The 20,924-nt window shown below is 43.1% G+C and overlaps 1 protein-coding gene and 1 pseudogene across 15 annotated transcripts in view; one reads left to right on the forward strand and one right to left on the reverse strand.

Annotated features, from left to right (window-relative positions):
- The window catches only part of DENND1A (DENN domain containing 1A), a 470,320-nt gene that overhangs the window by 325,576 nt on the left and 123,820 nt on the right, over positions 1-20,924 (forward strand). For all 14 annotated transcript variants that reach the window (XM_079791022.1, XM_079791014.1, XM_079791024.1 and 11 more), the window contains one exon: positions 4,876-5,001. In XM_079791022.1, coding sequence (XP_079647148.1) covers positions 4,876-5,001 — 126 coding nt within the window. The remainder of the gene's footprint in view (positions 1-4,875; positions 5,002-20,924) is intronic.
- On the reverse strand, positions 867-1,774 carry LOC307111037 (proteasome maturation protein-like; annotated as a pseudogene). The gene is made up of 2 exons: positions 1,430-1,774; positions 867-1,233 (listed from the first exon to the last, which is right to left on the reverse strand). The product of its transcript is annotated as a proteasome maturation protein-like (transcript).

Consider the following 20,924-nt stretch of genomic DNA (forward strand, 5'->3'; position numbering starts at 1 on the left):
TGCCTGGGTGCCAAATGGCCTGCGTTGCTTCTCATGGAGCACCCACCGCTATGATTCAGGGGCTCATAGGTCCCAGGGTAGGGAAGGTCACAATAAACCGGGTATTTACACTCAGGTGTTGAGACAAAATCCAAACTGCTTCCAGAGGAAAATTGTTTCCCTTGGCTTGCCTCCAAACAGAGATGGGGTGACTACCCTCTGTGCATGCTCCTGTCCTTCTGATTTATCAGAGGAGAATGTCAGTCCTACCTACACTCTGTTGACTGTCCAAGCTTATGGTATGCCCCCACAACAACAACACAGGATTCTTTCCCCTATACGCAGTAAACACTTATTGATGGCCTACTATGTGCCAAGTACTGTGTTCCGTGTGTCCTTTTGGCTTATACATGGATATTCATAGCAGCATTATGTATTAACTACTCCCCCCGCTGGCCTGATCACCTCTAACTGCCCTCCCCTGCCAGCCTGACTAACCGCCCTCCCCTGCCTGTCTGATTGCCCTAACTGCTCTCCCCTGCCAGCCTGATCACCCCTAACTGCTCCCTGCTGGCCTGATCGCCCCTAACCGCCTCTGCCTCGGACCCCGCCATCGTGGCTTTGTCCAGAAGGAGGACTGGATGACCAGAAGATGTCCAGTCGACCCAGTCTAATTAGCATATTACCCTTTTATTAGTATAGATGAGCATTATGCTTAGTGAAAGAAGCCACTCACAAAAGATTACATACATAAATGTATGATTGCATTTATATGAACTGTCCAGAATAGGCAAATCCATAGAGACAGAAAGTGGATTAGTGGCTACCTTGGGCTAGGGTGGGGAAGGAGGATTGGTGGGGAATAAGAACTGACTAGCAATGAGTCTTCTTTTGGGGGTGATGAACATGTTCTGGAATTAGATAATAGTGATCCTTGTACAACCTTGTCACTAAAAAAACCCACTCAACTATACACTTTAAATGAATGAATTTTATGGTATGTAAGATATATTCTTTTTGACAGCAGTTCTCATGTGTCAGTACTTTTATTGTTGTATACATAAATTATAGTAAAACAAACAAACAACTGTAAACAAAATGTAGCCCCTCCATTTCCATGGTCAGCACACTGCATTGCAGTAAACCAAGTTTATATTCCACCATCAAGTGTAATTCCTCCATTAGTGCACTTTGTGATGGGTCATTAAGGGTATCTTCAGCCCAGTTATGGTGGCTCAGTGATTGAGCATGAAACTATGAACCAGGAGGTCACAGTTCGATTCCTGGTCAGGACACGTGCCCGGGTTTTGGGCTCAATCCCCAGTGGGGGGTGTGCAGGAGGCAGCTGATCAATGATTCTCTCTCATCATTAGTGTTTCTGTCTCTCTCTCCCTCTCTCTTCCTCTCTGAAATCAGTAAAAATATATTTTAAAAAAGGAATATTTTAAAATCCAATGGTCTCATCATTACCCCTCAAATTATCCAGTGAAAGGTGTGAGCGTGGAAGAAGTGGAAGACACTGGACCTGTTGCACTGCCTTGAATTCCATTTGCAATTTTAGTGGAGCAACTAGACCCCGGATGGTTCTCAGTATGGAAAATTTCATTTTATCTTGGTTGAGCTGGAAATTTTTTCTGATAATTCAAGAGGATGAGTGGGCAAAAGCTCATTTTTCACACAAGGAAAACCTTTTTGAAGAAGATCATGACTTTCAAAAGGTCCATTTGCTGAAAGTTCAGTAACTGGAATACTGTCCTTCAGCCGAGATGCAGGTCCTCTGGTATTCATCTTCAGCTCACTCTGCGAACAGCCTCTCAGCTCTGTTACTATAAGATATATCTTAATAAGCTAATAAAATCCCTTATCAGAAACTTAGTAATAAGAAATAATGTTCATAGGACGTTTCTAAAGGTATGTATATATAGTCCATCCCAGATAATTTATTCTTAATGGTTTTTGTTTTAGTTTTTGTTTGTGTAGGATTCTGAGGAAAGCTATGGAGCCTATGCCTTCTAAAATGATCATCACTCCTTCATATTGAAAATTTGTATATGATTCATGAACCACCTAAATCTAATTTTCTATTTTATTCTTAATTTTATCCTTAAATAATGTCAAGCCATTATATAGTCCTTTATCTAAGCCCCTGATTCCTGAAATGTACCCATGAAATGTCACCCACATGCTTAAAAACAGTCATTAGCTTTATATTTCTCTCAAGATAAAGGAAGAAATTCCTTAGTGTTTTCACAGGCTCCTCTGACTCCTGTTCTCACCTCATTCTACAGCATACTCCCCTCATTCTCTCCACTGAAGCCACAGCCCTTTCTGTTCTCTGGACTGCTCACCACAGGGTCTTTGCAAATGCTATTCGCCATGTCTGGTACACTGTTTCTCCCTCCCTTGGCCAAGATGACTCCAACTGATCCTTCAGGTCTCAGTTCAAGCCTGTCTCCCTCCAGGAAGCTTTCCTTGACCTCCCTGGTGAGCTGTCAGAGGCTCATCACAGTAGGAATGTCATAGTATTGGTGTTTCCCTCACGAGAGTATAAGTTTTAATGAGGGCAGAGCTTATGTCTAGTTTTGTTCACCATTGTATCCTCAATACCTAACCCAGTCCTAGGCTCTGAGAAAATAATGAATATTTGTTGAGTAAATGAATGACTCGAGGCTACCACATTGCACAATTCTAGGGACACCTTTCACATGGAACACGATGTGAATGACGAGCCCAGCAGTTGTGCAATTTTGAGATGAATGAAGGGCATATTAGAAACAAACCCAGAAGCTTGATGCTGTCTGATGTTGAGGGCAACAGCCATCACGTCATAGTCATTCCTACATTGGGAACTCATGGGAAGAATCTCATTTAGTTCTCACTTTCAGGAAAATCTGTGTTCAGCTGGGTAACTGGTTGGTTTGTAATACATGAATGGACCCAAGAATCTCACTACTTCTTATGTATCCCTTTTTGCTTTGACCACTAGGAGGCTCTTAAGTCAAAAGTTCATTTCTAGCCACTATGTAAGACCTTATGGTTTATCTTTACGTATTAAATCTATTCCTGGCTACTTTTCCCATTGCCATGGCTTTCTTATCTATTTTATTTTAGCATGCGAGTGCTTATCTATAAGCTGCTACTATTCCTTTAGAGCAGCGGTGACCAACCTTTCAGACCTCACACACCACCAGTGGTCTATGGACCACCAGTTGGCAACTACTGCTTTAGAGTATCAGGTGTGAGCTATATAATCCTATATAATAAAGAGCTAATATGAAAATGGTCATCATGCCCCCGCGCCGGGGCAGGGGGTCCTAAGGCCGGGCCAGTGGACTCGAGGCTGCACCCCCCACCCTGGCGCTGGAGCTGGGGGACCTGAGGCCGTGCCCCACCCCACCGCAGTGCTGGAGCTGGGGGACCTGAGGCTGTGCCCCCCACCCCGGCGTCGGGCCCAGGGGACTTGACTCTGGGTCTCGAAGCATGCCCCAGACTCTGACAGGAGGGAGATTTTCATATACATTTTACTAATTTTCTTTCATCTCTGACACTTCTATTATAGAGAAAGGGCAAACAGCAATATTCCCAAAATTCTAATTACTGTATTTTCTGGCATATAAGACGACTGGGCGTATAAGATGACCCCCAACTTTTCCAGTTAAAATATAGAGTTTGGGATATACCCGCCCTATAAGATGACACCCGGCATATAAGACAACCCCCAACTTTTGAGAAGATTTTCCTGGGTTAAAAAGTCATCTTATATGCTGGAAAATACGGTAATTCCCTTTTAACATGCATGAATTTCATGCACCGGGCCACTAGTAACATATATTTATTTATTGTACACGAGTGACCCAATGCACAGATTTGTGCACATTGAAAGAAAATTAATTAGAAGGTGGCCAGTGGGGACTGGGTGAGATGGGCTGGACATGCCCTGGAGCCAACCTCCTGCGGTCCCTCCTCGGCATCTGCAAAGGGAGCGGGGTACCTCCAGCAGGTGGGGTCCCTCAGCCTGGCCTGCGGGGATGGGGCCAAAACTGGCTCTCCGACATCCCCTGAGGGGTCCCAGAGTGCGAGAGGGTATTCTGCAAAGTCGCTGTGGTACAGGGTGTGGAACGCAAATGCAAGTGTGCAGTAAACCAGATTCGGCCCCAAAAATAACATAACCCATGGCTGAAGGTGGAATCACCCAGCCCACGAGGAATCGGACTCCCTCCTCTCTGGTTTCGGGGTGCATCACCTGAGAACCACTGCTGCCAAGTCACTGCAGCTCAGCACCTCTTGTGTTGAGCATCTGCCCCCTGGTGGTCAGTGAGACCAGTCGGACAGTCATAGGGACCAATCGGACAGTCGGACACTTAGCGTATTAGCCTTTCATATATATAGATAGATAATATATTAAGTATTATAAATCACTTATTCTAATATTTGAAAGTAATGTGAAAAGGGAATGGAATTGGAACTGAAAATCTTCGTGTAATTTGGGGTCAGATGAACAGGCTCCCATTCATATTCTGACTTGGCCACTTCTTAGGTTTGTTCCCAGGCATGTGATCGACCGTCTCTGAGACTGTTTCACCCTTATAAGATGGGAACACTAATTTCTTCCTTGCAGGATTACTGAAATAATTAAATTAGAAATTTAATGTGAAGCACTTACTTGGCTCATTGTAACTGCTTAGAAAGTGGTTTTGTTTGTGTTTTCATTAGATATGCTCTAATAAAAGCAACATTCATTTAAATATCAAAAACCTGCCCCAACACTGAATGCATTTTTGCTCTCCCAGCAGCCAAGGTATCAAGTCGATTCCGACCAGGGATTTACTAGAGCTCTTAGCCAGACATCCTCCTCCAGCCCTGCCCTCAACTTATCTTCTTTCTCTCGGTCACCAGATCTCTTCACTGAAGAGCCGGCTAAAGAAGGTCTCCACCACCACTGGCGACGGTGTGGCCAGAGCCTTCCTCAAGGCCCAGGCTGCTTTCTTCGGCAGCTACCGGAACGCTCTGAAAATTGAGCCAGTGAGTAACTTGTTGGCATGTCATATACCCATGTTTGGTCAGGGCTAAGAAACATACCTCAGGGACCACGAGAAACCTGCAATTCGCCTGGTTGTTGAATTCACCTACAAGAGGTTGTGCATCTGTATGGGGGACGGGGAGGGGGTGGGGGGGACCGGGAGCATCCCTACCTTGTAGCACAAGGAAGCCTCATGGCCATGAGTGAGGCACACTAACTGCTCCTGTGAATGTAAAGATCCCTTTGTTAACTACAGTGCCCGGCTCTCCCTGCGGATTCACAGTAAGACTGAGATAGTAGTAACCAGTATAGAAACTGAGGCTCAGAGAAGAGATGTGACTTGCTAAGCAGTGGAGGAGCCAGTTAGTCCCACAGCCATGATTTCCCACTGCCTCGCTGCCCTTTTCCGCTATAGGAACCTCATCCCCACCCTTGAGAAAATAAAGCATCCTGGGGAATTCACTTCTTAGAGGCTCCTATGGAGGTCTTGGTGTGAATGACTATAAAGTATGCTGAGGCCTGGGAAGTAGTGTTATCCACCTCCATGGCACTTCAACCTTTCTAAGCCCCCATGGCCCCATTACTATCCCCTGCCTGCCTATGATACCCTAACAATAGCAACTAGTTATTGCTAAGGTAGGAAGACAACAGGTTAACTGTAAAACCAATGAAAGTACCAACTCTCCCACCTTCAATAAGAAGTTTGCACCGGGTACCCTCTATTCAGCCTACCCTTGGCCAAGGTAATGGAGAAATTGGCCCAGGGGCCTGGGTCACTCCATGGAGCAGAGAAATTTAGAAGGGAACCTGGCTGAGAGCCCTTTTCTCTTAGTAGCGATGGCAGCCACAGCCAGCCTAGTTGGAGTGGGTCACATTGCCTGAAGGGTAAGGATGTTTTCTTATCACTAGGACTCCATCATGTGTCTAAGGGAGACACAGAGTAATAGCAGACTCCGTGCTTTTTCTTCAGCCAGGTCACATTCTCTGTGACGTGGCCAGGGCGGTGGTGCACAGGGAGCAGCAGCCAAATGCCACTACCCTCCTTGCTTCTCATCTTTCATCAACACTTAGGCCTGACTCTCTATGCTGCCTGAGCTTCAGGCACGGTCATGATCACATAACAGAAAGGGGAATGCACTCTCTTTTTCCTAAGAAATTCTTTCCTAGGTCCTTTAAGGCCCTTCGGTTTAAAGCAAGTTCACCATGTCCGGCTTGTCTCTGAGGGAGGTGGCTCTGATTCTTTGTCCTGACCTTGGGCCCAGCCAAACCAGCCAGGTATGGTGTCATTTTGAGAGCTGGTATAATCCAAGGAAAATACCGATGTCTTCCCATCTCTAAAATGAGAATGAGGCAACTGGCTCAGTCCTTTCCTTGGGAAGCTGAGCACTGACAGACATGAATAGTCCGCTCTTACAGTGATCCTATAGTAGCTATGAGTATGTCTAGAATCCATAGGCGGTTGAGTCTTGGTATGTATTGCTGTGCATATCATTAGGCACAAGTTGCTCCTCTGGAGAAGTTTATGGTTGTACTTGCACTTGTCACATGGGGGTGGTGTGGGGGATGTTCACTTGGACAAGCCTCCAGAGTGGCAGGCTCCTAGTTCTGAGGGGTTAGAGCAGCCTCCTCAGGCCACTTGTGTTTCTCCGATTATAAAAACACCAGCTCCTGGTAAGAAATATTTAAAGTAACTGAGGACTTGAATGAGAAAACACCCACAGTCCTATCATCTGGAGTTATGATAACATATTAGCATGTTTCTACCTAGGTCCCAGGATTTTTTGGGTCCTTTTTGTTTCATTTGGATTTGGGTTTTGGGATTTTACTTTTAGGCAGTTGAGAAATTATCAGCAAAGCAATCTAGTCCCAGTTGTTTGGGTTTGCTTTTTAGTATGTTGTAAGCATTTATTCATAGCAAGTGAAAATTCTTCTTGAAACATCATTTATAATGGCTGTGCATATCCCATCAGGTGACTCCAGTGGCTCACAGTCTTGGCTGTGGATCAGAATCACCTGTGGGCCTCTTAGAAGGGCAGCCTGGGCCCTACTTGCAGAGACTTTTATCAAGTTCCTGCGATCTGAGATCAGTACCCAGGCCCATCAGATAAGCCCAGCGCTATGGCTTTTGTTAGGCACTTTTCACAATTTTAAACCACACTGTGGTGAACATCTTTGGATACATCTTCATGCATGCTCTGAATTATTTCCTGAGGCATAATCCCTGAAATGAGTTGACTGGGTCAAAGGATGGAGTACACTGAAGGCCTTTGATGTACAAGGTGAGGGAGAAAGATGGTGGCCGGAGCAGGTGGTGGCGGACGGGAGCCGCCTCTAAGGCAGATTGCCGGGCGGATCTGAGCAGCAGCCAGCAGTGGGAGAACAGGCCAAAGTGGAGGGCTTTGTGGGGTGTGGGGTGTGGCTTCCCACTGGGCGGTGCAGTCCTGAGACTCAGGTCACTCACTGCACAGTCCCAGGGACTTGGTTTTTAAACATGAAACATGATGGACTTGACAGTGCTCACTGGTGCCTCTCTTCTGGGCCAGGGGAATGATTCCAAAAGACTCTCCTGAGGGTCAGGAAGTGAGCTCAAAGGGTGTCCAGTGACAGCCACGTCTCCTACCTGCTCAGCAGCCTTCCCCAAGGCCAGAGCTTGGTTCATCTCTCAGTTGTTTCAGTAATTCCCCTCCACTGCCCTTTACTGTCCATTTCACAGATGGGAGATAGAGGCTCAGATTGTGGGTGACTTTTGGTAAGTAGGAGAGCTACGGGACAGACTTGGGCCATCCTGACTCCGAAACTCAGGTTCCTTCCACCACACCAGTGGTCGGCAAACTCATTAGTCAACAGAGCCAAATATCAACAGTACAACGATTGAAATTTCTTCTGAGAGCCAAATTTTTTAAACTTAAACTTCTTCTAACGCCATTTCTTCAAAATAGACTCGCCCAGGCCGTGGCATTTTGTGGAAGAGCCACACTCAAAGGGCCAAAGAGCCGCATATGGCTCGCGAGCCTCAGTTTGCCGACCACGGCACCACACCCTCTCACCTGTCTTTGTTCTGGTTTGCACATGTTCCACTTTTATAACTCTTTCTTTCTGTGCTCCCAGCACTGGGCATGGGTCATGGCATAGTGCAGGCATCAGTGAGTATATTTGGGAACAGTGGATGGAAAGACATAAAGGCATAGGAAAGCTTCTGGGCTGGGGGCTGGCGCTGGGTCTCGCTCAGTGTGTGTGCATTGCATCCTGCCCTCTCTGTAGGCTTTAGGTGGCTGCTGCCGGCAGAGGGGAGAGTGTCTGCAAATCGCAGGGCATGTGACCCATTTCTCAGTCACCCGGAGAATATAAGGTGCAAAGCCCAAGATATTTAACAATATCGGCCAAGCCAACTTGTTCATCTCCACTTAAATGACAGAACCACAAGCAGCCAGGCAGCTCCATTCGGAAAACCCCCCTTTATCCATGTCAAGCGCAGCCAGGCTGCAGCTCATTTATTTAGGCCTTTCTTGCTCTCTGACACGCCTCCTAGCAGTTGCCAGGCAACTCTGGGAGTAGCAGTGTGTGTTAGGGATTAACTAGTTAGGGCTGGGGTCCTTTTTGGCAAGAAGGGGATAAAAGACAAATGATTTTAATTGCTAAGCCAAGGATCCTTTCTCAGCTTGGTGGAAGATTGCAACTTGTGGAGGATGTGGGTAGCAGTGTGGTTCTTGAATTTGCCTTGAAAGTTCCCCTTTCTCCTGCCTATGCAGAACAAATGAATTTTAACAAGAATCTTACTTTTACTTCTCCTTTGTTTAAAACTATGTCATCATGAAATCTGAATACGACTAGCCCGCTGCCCTCTCTTTGAAGACATTTCATAGCGCAGTAGCCTTAGTTTTAAAGAACTTTCAAAAATAGACTATGTCTTCTAATTTCATCCCTTTTTCTGTTCAGTTTCTCATTTCATAGCTCGTGCTACCTGAATTCATCTTAAGACAGTGCATGTGAAAGTGTAAGTTCCCTTGCTTGTCCCCTGCAGATCCTTGGTAAATGTTAGATCAGAAGGCAAAACGGATGGCTGTTGGTACTTTAAGATGTGTCCTATTCTGTGCCAGTGTCTGGGAAGGCCAGTATAGATGGAACATCTGTGATTGTTTATTCAACAAGCTCATGTGGCGCTCTCTGGACCAACCTGCTGGCTGGGCATCCCCAGGATGCGTGGAGCATAGCCCCTGCCCACAGAGGTGAATGCTGGGCTGGGGGCAGTCGACAGCCAGCCAGGGTGTCTGTGAAGGAGGCTGTGCAGGCAGCAGCCAGCTCCTCTAGTCCAGCTTGTTCCTTTCATCCCCAGAGGCCTGGCTTCCAGCTTCAGCTGTGGGTCCGCTGGCATCACCTTCCTTATAGCCCCTGATTGTGCACATGATTCTGCTGAGTCATATTTATCCACCTAAAATCCCTGGAAGACAGAGAAGTTAAGATAAAAGCAGGTTGATAGCCTGGCTTTCAAGCATGAATGGGCAAGGCTGTGTTGGAGCAGGTCAGAAAACACCATGTATATCTGTCTCCTGAATGAGTAACATCATTGAGCTCATGATTTAAAAACAAAAAACAAACCAAAACCAAAACAAAAACTTTTTATCTGTGATTTTAGTGTAATAAGCAATAGGAAAATATTTGTAAACTAGAAAAATTAAAATAGCACTATATTCACACGGAACTAACAAAAGTACCTCAATTAACTTTTGTATATTCTCTTTAATTATTTTTCATTTGCATAGTGTTTATATAGCTGCTATCAAATTTAAATTAAAAGTTCGTTTCTCCTCATTAAACATGACATATGCATTTTTACATAGCTGCAGACTATTTTATCAGGTACAGCTACCATAATGTCTATAACCGCTTTCTCATGTTGGACATTCAGATTATTTCCAATTATCTGGGCATTATAATTAATATTCCACCAAACACCTTTATGAATAAAGCTTTGAAATCTTCTATTTCGAAGCCTTCTGAGTAGAGAAATACAAGTCTGCGTGCAGGAGCCTGACTGTGGGTGCCAACTCATCACAACGTGGTAGGGAAGCAAATTTCCTTTGACTCAGCCTCGGAGCAGCTCAAAAAATGGAAAGAATGAAGAGCCCTTCATGGGGCGCACTCCCTGCCTTCCACCTAGGCCAGCAGAGGGTTCCCAGGACATCCGTGAGGGACATACTCATTTATCCATCTGGTGCTAAAGGAAAAAAACGGTTTGAGGAATCTTAAAACAATAGGTTCTGGTGCGTGTGCCTCCACACAGTCTGGGAAGGGCAAAGCTGGGACTTGAATCCACATCTGTCCTGGAGCCCAGGCTTTTTGGTCTTTTTAATTGTAGTAAAAGATATATAACATAAAATTTGCCATCTTCATCATTGTTAAGGATATAATTCAGGGGCATTCATTACATTCACAACCCTATGTGACAGAAACTCTAGATCCATTAAGCAATAACTCCCCATTTCCCCTCCCCCAGCCCTTGGGAACCTCCAATCTACTTTCCATCTCTACGAATTTGCCTATTTTAGATGTTTCATATAAGTGGAATTATACCATATTTGTCCTTTTGTGTCTGGCTTTCACACTGTAGCATGTGTCAGAACTTCATCCCTTTTTAAGTCTGAATAATATTCTAACCTTATGGATATACCACATTTTGTTTATCCATTCATCTGTTGTTGGACATGGGCTGTTTCCACCTTTTAACTATTGAGAATAATGCTGCTGTGAACATTCCTGTACATGTATCTGTTTGAGGGCCTGTTTTAACTTCTTTTGGTGTATAACTCTAAGTGGAATTGCTGGGCCATACAGTAATTTCATGTTTAATTTTTTGAAGAACCACTGAATTGTTTTTCACACAAAGCCCATGCTGTTTTTAAGTGATCAGTAGTATATTTGTGAAGCATGGCTATGTACCTATGAATGCTCTGTAGGAAAAGTTTGTGAAAGACTTTCTTATTTTCTAGTTTATTTTAGTCAAGCAGACAGGGAATTATAGCCCAAACCTATAGGCCTAGCTAACAGACGCATTGACAGCAGGAATGTAGGGGCTAGAGAAGGGACCATTTTTTCATGTTAGTATTCATCCCAAGTCAAGATCATGTCCTGGGAATGAAGTAGGGGTAAGGGGAGGTGCTCTCACCACTGGGACTCAGGGGACCCATAGTTCTGTGGCTCTTAAATGGCTAAGAAGACCACCGGGTGTGATGGAAAGAGTATGGTCTTTGGATTCACTTGGGTTTTAATACTGGCTCTTATCATCGACCAGAAGATGACCTTAAAGTCACTTAACCTCTCTAATCCTCGATTTTTCATCCCTAAAATGGAAATAATGCCAACCTTGTAGGACTATTGAGAAAAATAACAACAATATGTGTAAAACTCAGCACAATGTTTTTCTTTGTAGTAGATATCAACTAAATGATAGTGACAATTCCTAGAGGACAAGGAGGTAGGTAAAGGAGGAGGAAGAGGAGACTGAGACCACCGCGTCCTGGAATAGTGGTGGCCATACTTGTCAGCAAGTGTCAGACTCTCTGAAACTATTCAAAAAACAATTAAATTCTGGCCTGTTTGTTCCTCTCCTTTACTGTGAGAGTTTGGCTTCTATCTCAAGAGATACAAAAAAGATTTGTAAGAAATCACATATTTATTTGATATTTATTTATTTGATATTTATTTATTCATGTTATTGCTCACTAGCACTTACAGGCTAGAGGAGGTGGTAGGTACCAAGAGTTTAAAATTAAGAAATGCATTAGAATCAGTTTTAAAAATGCACAAGAGAAAATATCATTGAGAATCTTTTTTTCTATTACATCAAAACATTTTTGCCTATTGGGATAAGAGGACCATTGTTTGATATTGGCACCAAATCTCCACCGTCCACCTCCCCGGGACACTGATGTTGCTCAGGAACACAGTTTGAGAGTCCTGGCACCTTGGAGCCACACAATGAATGATGGCTGACCTGAGAACCATTGTTTTAGAAGTAGACTACCCATAAAAAGTAGGTCCTTAAGTGAGAGATGAGAACTGGCAGGAAATACATTTAAACAGGATGATCAAGCTGCACTGAAGGATTTCAAAGAGCATCACTAAATATGATGAAAATTAAATTCTCCTATGTTCTAAAATACTTGAAAAATAGAACACAGTTAGTGTATCTTAGACTATCCAGAAGGAATTCTGGCTTTAAATTCTGAGAGTTTTTTAAATCTCATTTAATAATCTGGCTGCTTTCCTACTTTGTTCCCATAGGGTGGGACCATTTTTTGTACTCCTTGGTATCCTTGACATAGTCAAATATTAGTAGGTGCTCATTAAGTGTGTGTTGAATGAATGGATGAACAAATGAATGATACCCGTTCTCCCATGCTATACATCAGAAAGACTGGTGGTCACATTTCAGTGTTGCACAATATCGATGCTTAGTTTTTGAAAAAGCATCCACAGCTTCATCTCAGAGCATGAGAAGAGTAATCTGGCACAAACACCAAGCGTGAATGTATAAATGTCAAACAAAGGCACAAAAGGCAGCTGCATGGTAGCCAGTTAGGATCTGAAGAGGATCGCCCTCTGTGAAATCACCATGTGCAGTAAATATTCGGTTCTAGTTAGGAAAGTACAACAGGCAAGTACATAATGGAGTAAGCCGATCCCGTTGTGGCTGTTTTAAATACTGTATCTTTGTGGAAGCTGTAGCAAAGAGAAATGGTTGCTGTTTCTGGTGTTTTAAGTCAATGATATCACTTTGGGTCTTCTACTTTTTCAGTGAGACTGAAAAGGAAACCCTTCTGATCCATTTTCAAGCAGTGATAACATGTACACGTGATGACTTCATGTACATGTGATCCTCTTAACAGGATTTTGCCTTATTCTTTCTTATACCCCAGCCGTAGTAGAGGCGCAGGAACAGAAGGTGGAGTGAGTGGTGGGTTTGTTCCATGGAGGACATTATGGAATTTATGATTAGAGGATACAATTATAAATTTCCTTCCCTCTACTCCCCGTTGAGCATGCATCCACACTGATTTTTTTTATGGGGTGTGTATACATTCTCAGAAATATACAGCTACATCACATTCTGTCTTATGCTCCCCTCACAAAGCAATGGAGCCTTGCTCCAGAAAGGGGTGGAGTGTGGTGATGACTCATGTATCCTGGGGGCAGAACCTGATACATAGAAAGTGCTCAATAATTATCTGTGGAGTGACTGAATTGGTAATAGTTCTTAGTTATAATGTCTTTAATTGTTTGGGAGCTGAAACACAGCTTTGTTAAAGAAATCATTAAGACGAAGTCATAAGGAAAAGAAAATAATATGAAGCATTTATTATATGCTAGACTCTACATATATCCCCTTATTTGGTGTTTATAGTCCTCATATGTAGAGCGTAGTGTAGCCCCATTTTACTGATGGGAAACCAAGGTGAAGAACAGTTATGTTACTTTTTAAGAAGTGGCAGAGCCAGGATTCGAACCTTCCATCTGCCTGATTCTAGCAACTACGCTCTTTCCTCTGACCACTTGCCACAATGGTGATTACCATATGGTCCGTATTGTATACAGTTTCAGGGCATTTCAGAAGAAAACTGAGCTGGTTTCCTCTTAGGAGTCAATGTCTCTAATCCGTGCAAATGTTTCTTGTCTTGAAAAATGCAGGTTAAACTAACACCATTTATAAACTATTTTGCAAAGGGGAAATGTCAACATTTTAGATATCTTTTTTAAAACATTCCTTTAATAGATCACTTTAATTGCTTAATATTTTGTTAAAGTTTTTGACATTTATGGTGAAAATCGGATGAAAAGTAAACCACTTGCCAGTGCAGCCCTCCCTCCTCTTTTCCTGGGCTGACACCTAGTGGCGAACTTTCTCACCGCAGTGTTAATCCTGGTGCTGAACTTGCTTCAGCGTAGTTGTTTTTAAATTGATTTTAGGATTTTTTTTAAAAACCCAGTTATTGTCAGCATAATAAAAATAGCTACACTAATATAAGGTTAATTTATTTGGGGTTATCATAACAATGGAACTTTTATTTGATTTAACGAATTTTAAGTCAATTATAATCAAGCTTTGATAGCAGAAAATGAAACAAATATTTAAACTCCTGGGGTATTTGTATCCCCACAAACCTGACCTCATGACCACTGTGCTGTGGGCACTGGCTTGCACACACTGACAAGTAAGATTCGATCACTGTTCTTAAGGACAGTGCGAGGCTGAGACCAAAAGCAAGCAGGGTTGCCCTGAGGAATGGTAACTGCCGTAGCAGAGTGCTGTCCAGGCATTGACATCCAAAGGCAGAAGAGATCACTTCCGCCTGGGGCCCAGGAAAAGCTTCCAGGGAAGGATGCACCTGGGATGGCTCCTTGTGGGAAAGTAGCATTTCCCCAGGAGCGGGGGCAGACAGTACGCAGCTCGTGCACAGGCAAGGGGCGTTGAAATTACGTGGCCTGGTCGGAGCTGGGGCTGGGGCACAGACAGAGAAAAGGAGTGTGTCCAAGGAGGAAGAGGAGAAGGGGTGGGCTCCAGGCCAGGAAAGACCTAGGAGGCCACAAGAGGGTTTCCGCACCAATCCCAAAAACCAGCATTTCTAGAACAGTGTTCCTTGAAATAGTAGATCCACATGATGTTATGTTTTCTGAACATGTGAAATTTGGGATTGTCATATATTGCATACTGTAACTTTTCTCTTAGATATTTAAATGCATATTATTGAAGGCCTGCTATAAAGAATCTAGTTAACTTGGTTTAACCCAGCATCTTTCAAAAGCCTGTTCTCCCCAGAATACCTATTAACATTCCATACATCTCCTACTCCTCCCCACAGTTTGGGAAATGCTGCTGTAGCTAAATGAATATGATGAATTTTTCTTGCTCTAATGGAATTAGATACCAACTGTGTTCATTTTACCCATCTCATAGCTGTGAACCTCAGAAAAGAAAAGCATGTCTCTTTTCCAAAGCATTTCTTATCTGGCCAGACAGAGGTTTGTAGCCAACAGGTGGTCTTAGACATAGAGCCCAGCCACCACTTAGCTGTCTCAGCCCAGGACCACAGGCTGCCACATGGTCCCCTTGGTCCAACAGCTTGATCAGTGTATCAATCAGGATATAAGGAGGACAACAGAAACCCCTTCAGGTGTTTCCAAGAGAGAAAATAATTCAAGGAAATGGTTATTCAACTGATAGAGGGAGGAACTGAGAGATAATCCAGAGACGAGCAACAGCAGTGGTGGTTTCCTGGGTCCAGTGCTGGGTCACCTGACCACAGCTGGAACCTGTGGGCCTGTGCAGTGGGCGCATGACTCAAAGAGGAGGAGAACCATGCTGGACAATACCCCAGGCAGGGAGACAGGAGACACACTCAGCTTCTCCCTTCCATCTTCCTCCTCACCTCTCACCAGGGCCTCCTCACATGTGCCAAAGCAAGCAGGAAGCCAGCTGACCTGAGAGCCCAGGGAACTTCTATCCAGAACAGAGCAGGTTGGGTCTAAGATCAGACAGGCTCGGAACCGGATCCCAGATATTAAGGCTCTTCCGTGACACACATAAACGCAGGTCAGTAATAAACAGCATGTGAAGCTAAAAGCTCCCTGGTGTATCGCTAAACCTGGTGCTAATCTGGACTCTGCCTCTTCTCAACTGTGTGACTCCAGGCAAGTTACTGTACCTTTCTGAACCTTAGCTCCTCAATTGTAAAATAGGAAAGAAAATCTCTACTTAAATGATGCCTTCACAGGGCTCCCTTGACATATACTTGGCTGGTTCCTGTTTTATAATGAAACAAGAGCAAGGTATTTAAAACTTTTTGGGCTTAGCCTGGAGCTACAAGGAGTGTTAGAAATCCACAGATGTTGATTGACTGCTTCAAACTTCAGTGAATTGGCAAAGTTTTATTAGGTAGCAATTACTATCTAGTATGTGTCTAATTTCTTATCTTAATATATTCACTTCCTGGGGGCGTTGGAATCGGGGAAGCTTGTAAAAGTGCAATGGAGTATTCAGGTGTTCGAGAGGTACTCCACATGTGTTGTAGTCACCCATTCACTACAGGCTAAGGAAACTGGAATTCCAGGAGAGCTGCTGCTTAAGAGATGGGAAACCTTGGAAATCACTTCCTCTCTGAACCACAGGCTTTTCATTTGTTATATGGGGATAAGAATGCCACCCTCACAAAATTATTTTTAAAAGTCAATGAGATGGCAGGCATAAAGTCCTTGTTCTCTGGGAGGCAGCTTCCCTTTTGTCAGTGAATGCCCAAGTCACCAACAGCACAGCCCAGGGAGGTGTGGCCGGATTGGGGGGAAGCCTTTTACTGGAGCTTATTTATGTTTGGTTTGCTGTTCCCTGTTAGTGATGCGACCTGGCAGATCTCTACTCGCCCTGTGCTCATACATCGCAGTTCACTGGCATTATTCATACGGCATTTGCTTAAGACTTTCTTCACCCAAGTTCCTACTGTGATACATTCATACTCTCATCTTCACAACATTAAAAATGGTCTGTAGGTTTTGAGGGTGTCCTGAGCAAGTCAGTGGCCAGCTTAAATGGTCCTTATCTATTCTTTGAAGGGGAAGTTTTATCCCGAGTTAAATAGTTTTATCCTCATTTGATGAGTGTTATGCAAAAGAAATATGTAAAGGAAAAAAACCAATATCTATTGAACACTTACTTCTTGCCCTTTATATTTTCTTGGTTAAGTGTGCATGGTATTATCCCCAGCTTGACAGATAAGGAACTTAAAGCAGAGAGGGTTGAAACAGTTTAAATCAACTTTGAATAAGCATTTACCAAGACCCTACTATGCCAGACTCGGTTCTAGGTGCTCGAAGACTCAGCAGTGAACACACCAAGTTCCAGCCCTCGAATCTCTTATATTCTATGTCATGGGTGGGGAACGTCCAGCCTGCAGGTATAAGGCCCACAAAATCATTTGGTCTGGCCCTGCCAAGGCATTTGGGGTGAGTTAATTAAATGTATGACCAAATATAGCCAGCTAATTTTTAAGTTGATAATTTTGTATGGCCCGGGAATCCTATATAATAAAAGCATAATATGCAAATCAACTGAATGGCAGAACGACTGGTCAGTGGGGGGCGAGGCTGGCGAGCAGGCGGCTGGCACACGGAAGGGGACGGCAATCAGGGGGCAGGGCCAGCTGCTCCCCTGATCGGTCCACCTGGTCACCTCCCGCAGAGGGAGGTCAGACTGCGGCTTAGGCCTGCTGGGGAGCGGGCCTAAGCCATCAGTCAAACATCCCCTGAGGGCTCCCAGACTGTGAGAGGGTGCAGGCCAGTCTGAGGGACCCCCGAGTGCACAAATTTTCATGCACTGGGCCTCTAGTGATGTTATAAATATCTGAATGGCCTTTGGTAGAAAAAAGGTTCCCCACCCCTGTTCTAGGGAGACACAAAGAGGAAAGTCAACATATAATGTGCCAGGTAGCCCAGGAAAGGGATAAAGAGAACCCCCCAGATGAGTGAGTGCTGGTAAGAGCTGGAGCCAGGATTGGGGGCCCGGTTTGTCTGCCTCTAGAACTCGTGTTTTTTCCACTGGTCCCAGGCTGCTTCTGGTCCTCGTTGGTGGTGGTTTCCAGCATCTAGTCAAGAAACATGAACTCTAAGATCTCACTTCTTCATCTGGGTTTGATAATTCAGTGTGTCAGGGTGGTAACTTTGCCTTCCTAAGGTTCAGAAAACATTTTTCTGCACTCCCTGCTGTCAGCAGCATGAAGCTGTCTTTTTCTTCTCTCCAGTTTCCCAGACACATTTAATCTGGATGCATCTCGCCAGCCTGGACTCAAGCCCTTGCGCTGGGAGACCATTCTGCCTTAGAGAAGGGTCTCTGTGACTGCTGGACTCAAAGGAACTCTTTGCCTCTTATCTCTCCTGCCAAGAAGTGGTATTTTAGGTAGCAGCTTATGGATACTTAATATCTGTTTCCTGATCATTAGTTTTCAGTAAATCAGTTTAATTCCATAAGTACTAGTAGATACTGGGCACAGAGAAACAGATCCAATATGGAACCTGCTCACAGAAGTCAGGTAGACCTGGGTTCTACTTTGCCATTTACATAATTTTTTATTTTTATAATTTTGAGTAAGTTAATTAATCCATTTGTGCTCCAGTCTCTTCATCTGTAAAAGGGTGAGAACAGATGTGATCTGTCTCATAAGCTTGTGCAGATTAAATGAGATAATACAGCAGGTGCCTAGCACATGGAAAGAACTTAATATTAGGTGGGGGTTTTTAAAAATAAACTTTATATTTTAGAGCAGTTTTATGTTCACAGCAAAATTAAGGGAAGGTACAGAGATTTCCCATATACCTCCTGTCCCCCCACCCCCATTGCATAGCCATCCCCTTTATCAATAATATTAGTTTTTAAATATATTTTTTTAAAAAACTCTTTAATTTAAAGCTGAGCTTTCTCTACATTCTATCCTATGAGGAAACAGTGTAGGTATGAGGTTTTCTTTTTCAATGTAAAGACAGTATGTGTATTTTAATTAAAAAGATAGTAAGAATTCTCATCATGACATTATTTACAAAGAAATGTTGACATTCAGTCTTTACAATATTTCCCACTAGATAGGTAATTACACATTTTTAAAGATCTTTACATTGTAAAACTGATAAAGAAAACTGCCTTAATCAAATGAATGGCATAACGCATTGTTATAAGACTGATACTGCCGCCCAGGTCAAGAAATAGAGTTTCACTACCACCCCAGAAACCCTTTCCATCAAAACTCTTCCTTCTGCCAAAAATAACCACCATCCTGACTTCCATATTTTTTTAAAAAAGGTTTCATTACCCAAATGTTTATCTGTAGATGCTAGAGTTTAGTCTTGGCCATTTGAAAAAATGATATAGCTTTTAATTCTCTTTTAACTTATATGTTCCTCCTCCACCCTTTCATTTCATTACAATTTACTTGTTTAAGAAACCAGGACTATAGTTTTCCTAAGTGTAAGTTTTGCTGATTGCATAGTCATGGTGCCTTTCGCCATATTCCTCTGTCCTTTGTATTTCCCTCTAATTGTCACTGGATCCTGAGATTGGATAGACTCAGGTTGAATCTCTTTGGTAAGACTGCAGGTAATATTTTTTAAGACTATAGGAGAATATAGCAGGTCTGGTTTGCTGACTTTTAATATCCCATGATACTTAATGCCTATATTTGTTTATCCATTGGGAGTCACAAAATGGTGATAGAGTTTAAGTTTATCATTTTTTAAAAATATTTTTTTTTTTTATTTCAGAAAGGAAGGGAGAGGAAGAGAGAGATGGAAACATCAATGATGAGAGAGAATCATTGATCAGTTGCCTCCTGCATGTCCTCTACTGGGGATCAAGCCTGTGCCCAGGCATGTGCCCTGACTGGGAATCAAACCTCCTGGTTCTTAGGTCGATGCTCAACCACTGAGCCACGCTGGCCAGACTCATTTATTGGTTGGAATCTATAATAATAAAAGCATAACATGCTAATTAGACCAGACAGCCAAATGACCTTCCAGACGAAGCCAGGCTGCGAGGGCCAAGCCCCTTACATGAATTTCGTGCATCGGGCCTCTAGTATTTTTATAAAGAGACACTTTTCCTCATATACTATTTTATTACCCAGTGTTACAGTTCATATAGCAAAGGCTAGATAAAGGCTTCATTCTTTCCCTTTACTTACCAGTTTTTAATGTAATATAATTAGTTCCCTATCACCTCTCAGTGTGACAATTCTTTAATATATGTATCATTATTATTTAAACATATTTGGTGGGTTTGGGTTCATTGAAATTATTGTCACTGAAACTCAAACTGTCCCATCTTTGGCCAGTGAGAACTTCTTCAGGTTGGCATCTGAGTACTTTTGTTTTGTGTGACCCCAGTCATTTTTGGTAGCTCCCCTGCTGGCTGATATTACAAGCTGTTCCAGGCTCATCATATGTGTTTCTTGTCCCCAAACCTGGAATCAGACATTATTTCCTCGGGAAGCACTGGTTTCTTTTAGTGAGAAATGATGTCTCAAGACCAAAACCTGGGTGCAAGGATACTCACTGGCTGGTCATTGTTTCTGGGCCTTTATAGTGGACAGAGCTAGGAAGTACACACACATATACAGATACAGATATATACGCATGTATACGTAGTACTTCAAATTCAAGACCACAGAGCTCTTATTTAACCTCTTCTCTTTTACATTTCTATTTCCTTCCTGCCATCCTTAGAATGCTGGTTCTCAAGGGCCAGATGATATTGGAATTATTCCATAATTACTCATTTATTTTCATACACAGCTGCCTCAGTAAACAATTACAGAAAATTTTGTAACCTTTTTTCCATCTTCTTTCCCTATTCTCCCTCTAACCCCAGATTTTGGCTAGTTGAACTATAATTACATTGCTAGAATATACAGCCATTGTACACATGTGAAAGAACTTTAGGGAATGAGAAAAATAATTGAGGGTAGGAGTTAGTGAGAAATAACTGGGGAAAGCAACAGTAGAGGGATACCAAGACAATGCAATGATAATGTCTGTTTTTTAAGTTAGGTGGTAGGTTCACAGATGTTTGTTTTATTATTATGCTACAAAAAACAAATGTCAATACATGTAGTCTTTCTTGTGTAAATATAAATTACATTAACAATTAAGTGAAACTCATTAGAATTACAAAATAGATAGTATTAATAATTTTCCAGATTCTATACTTTCCTAATATTATATTTAAATTCCAGCTCAGAGATTGCAAGGTCTAGACCCCTCTAGTCTAACACATTTCATACTTCTGAAGGATCTAAAAATGTGGCTTGACCCAGTATGTTGAGGGTTCTGAATTTCCTCAGGGGCCATGCGGGGGGGATGTGGCTTAAGTTGAATGTAAGTAAATAGTCTTCCC

This window comes from Cnephaeus nilssonii (genome assembly GCF_951640355.1).
Source record: "Cnephaeus nilssonii genome assembly, chromosome: 14".
NCBI lineage: Eukaryota > Metazoa > Chordata > Mammalia > Chiroptera > Vespertilionidae > Cnephaeus > Cnephaeus nilssonii.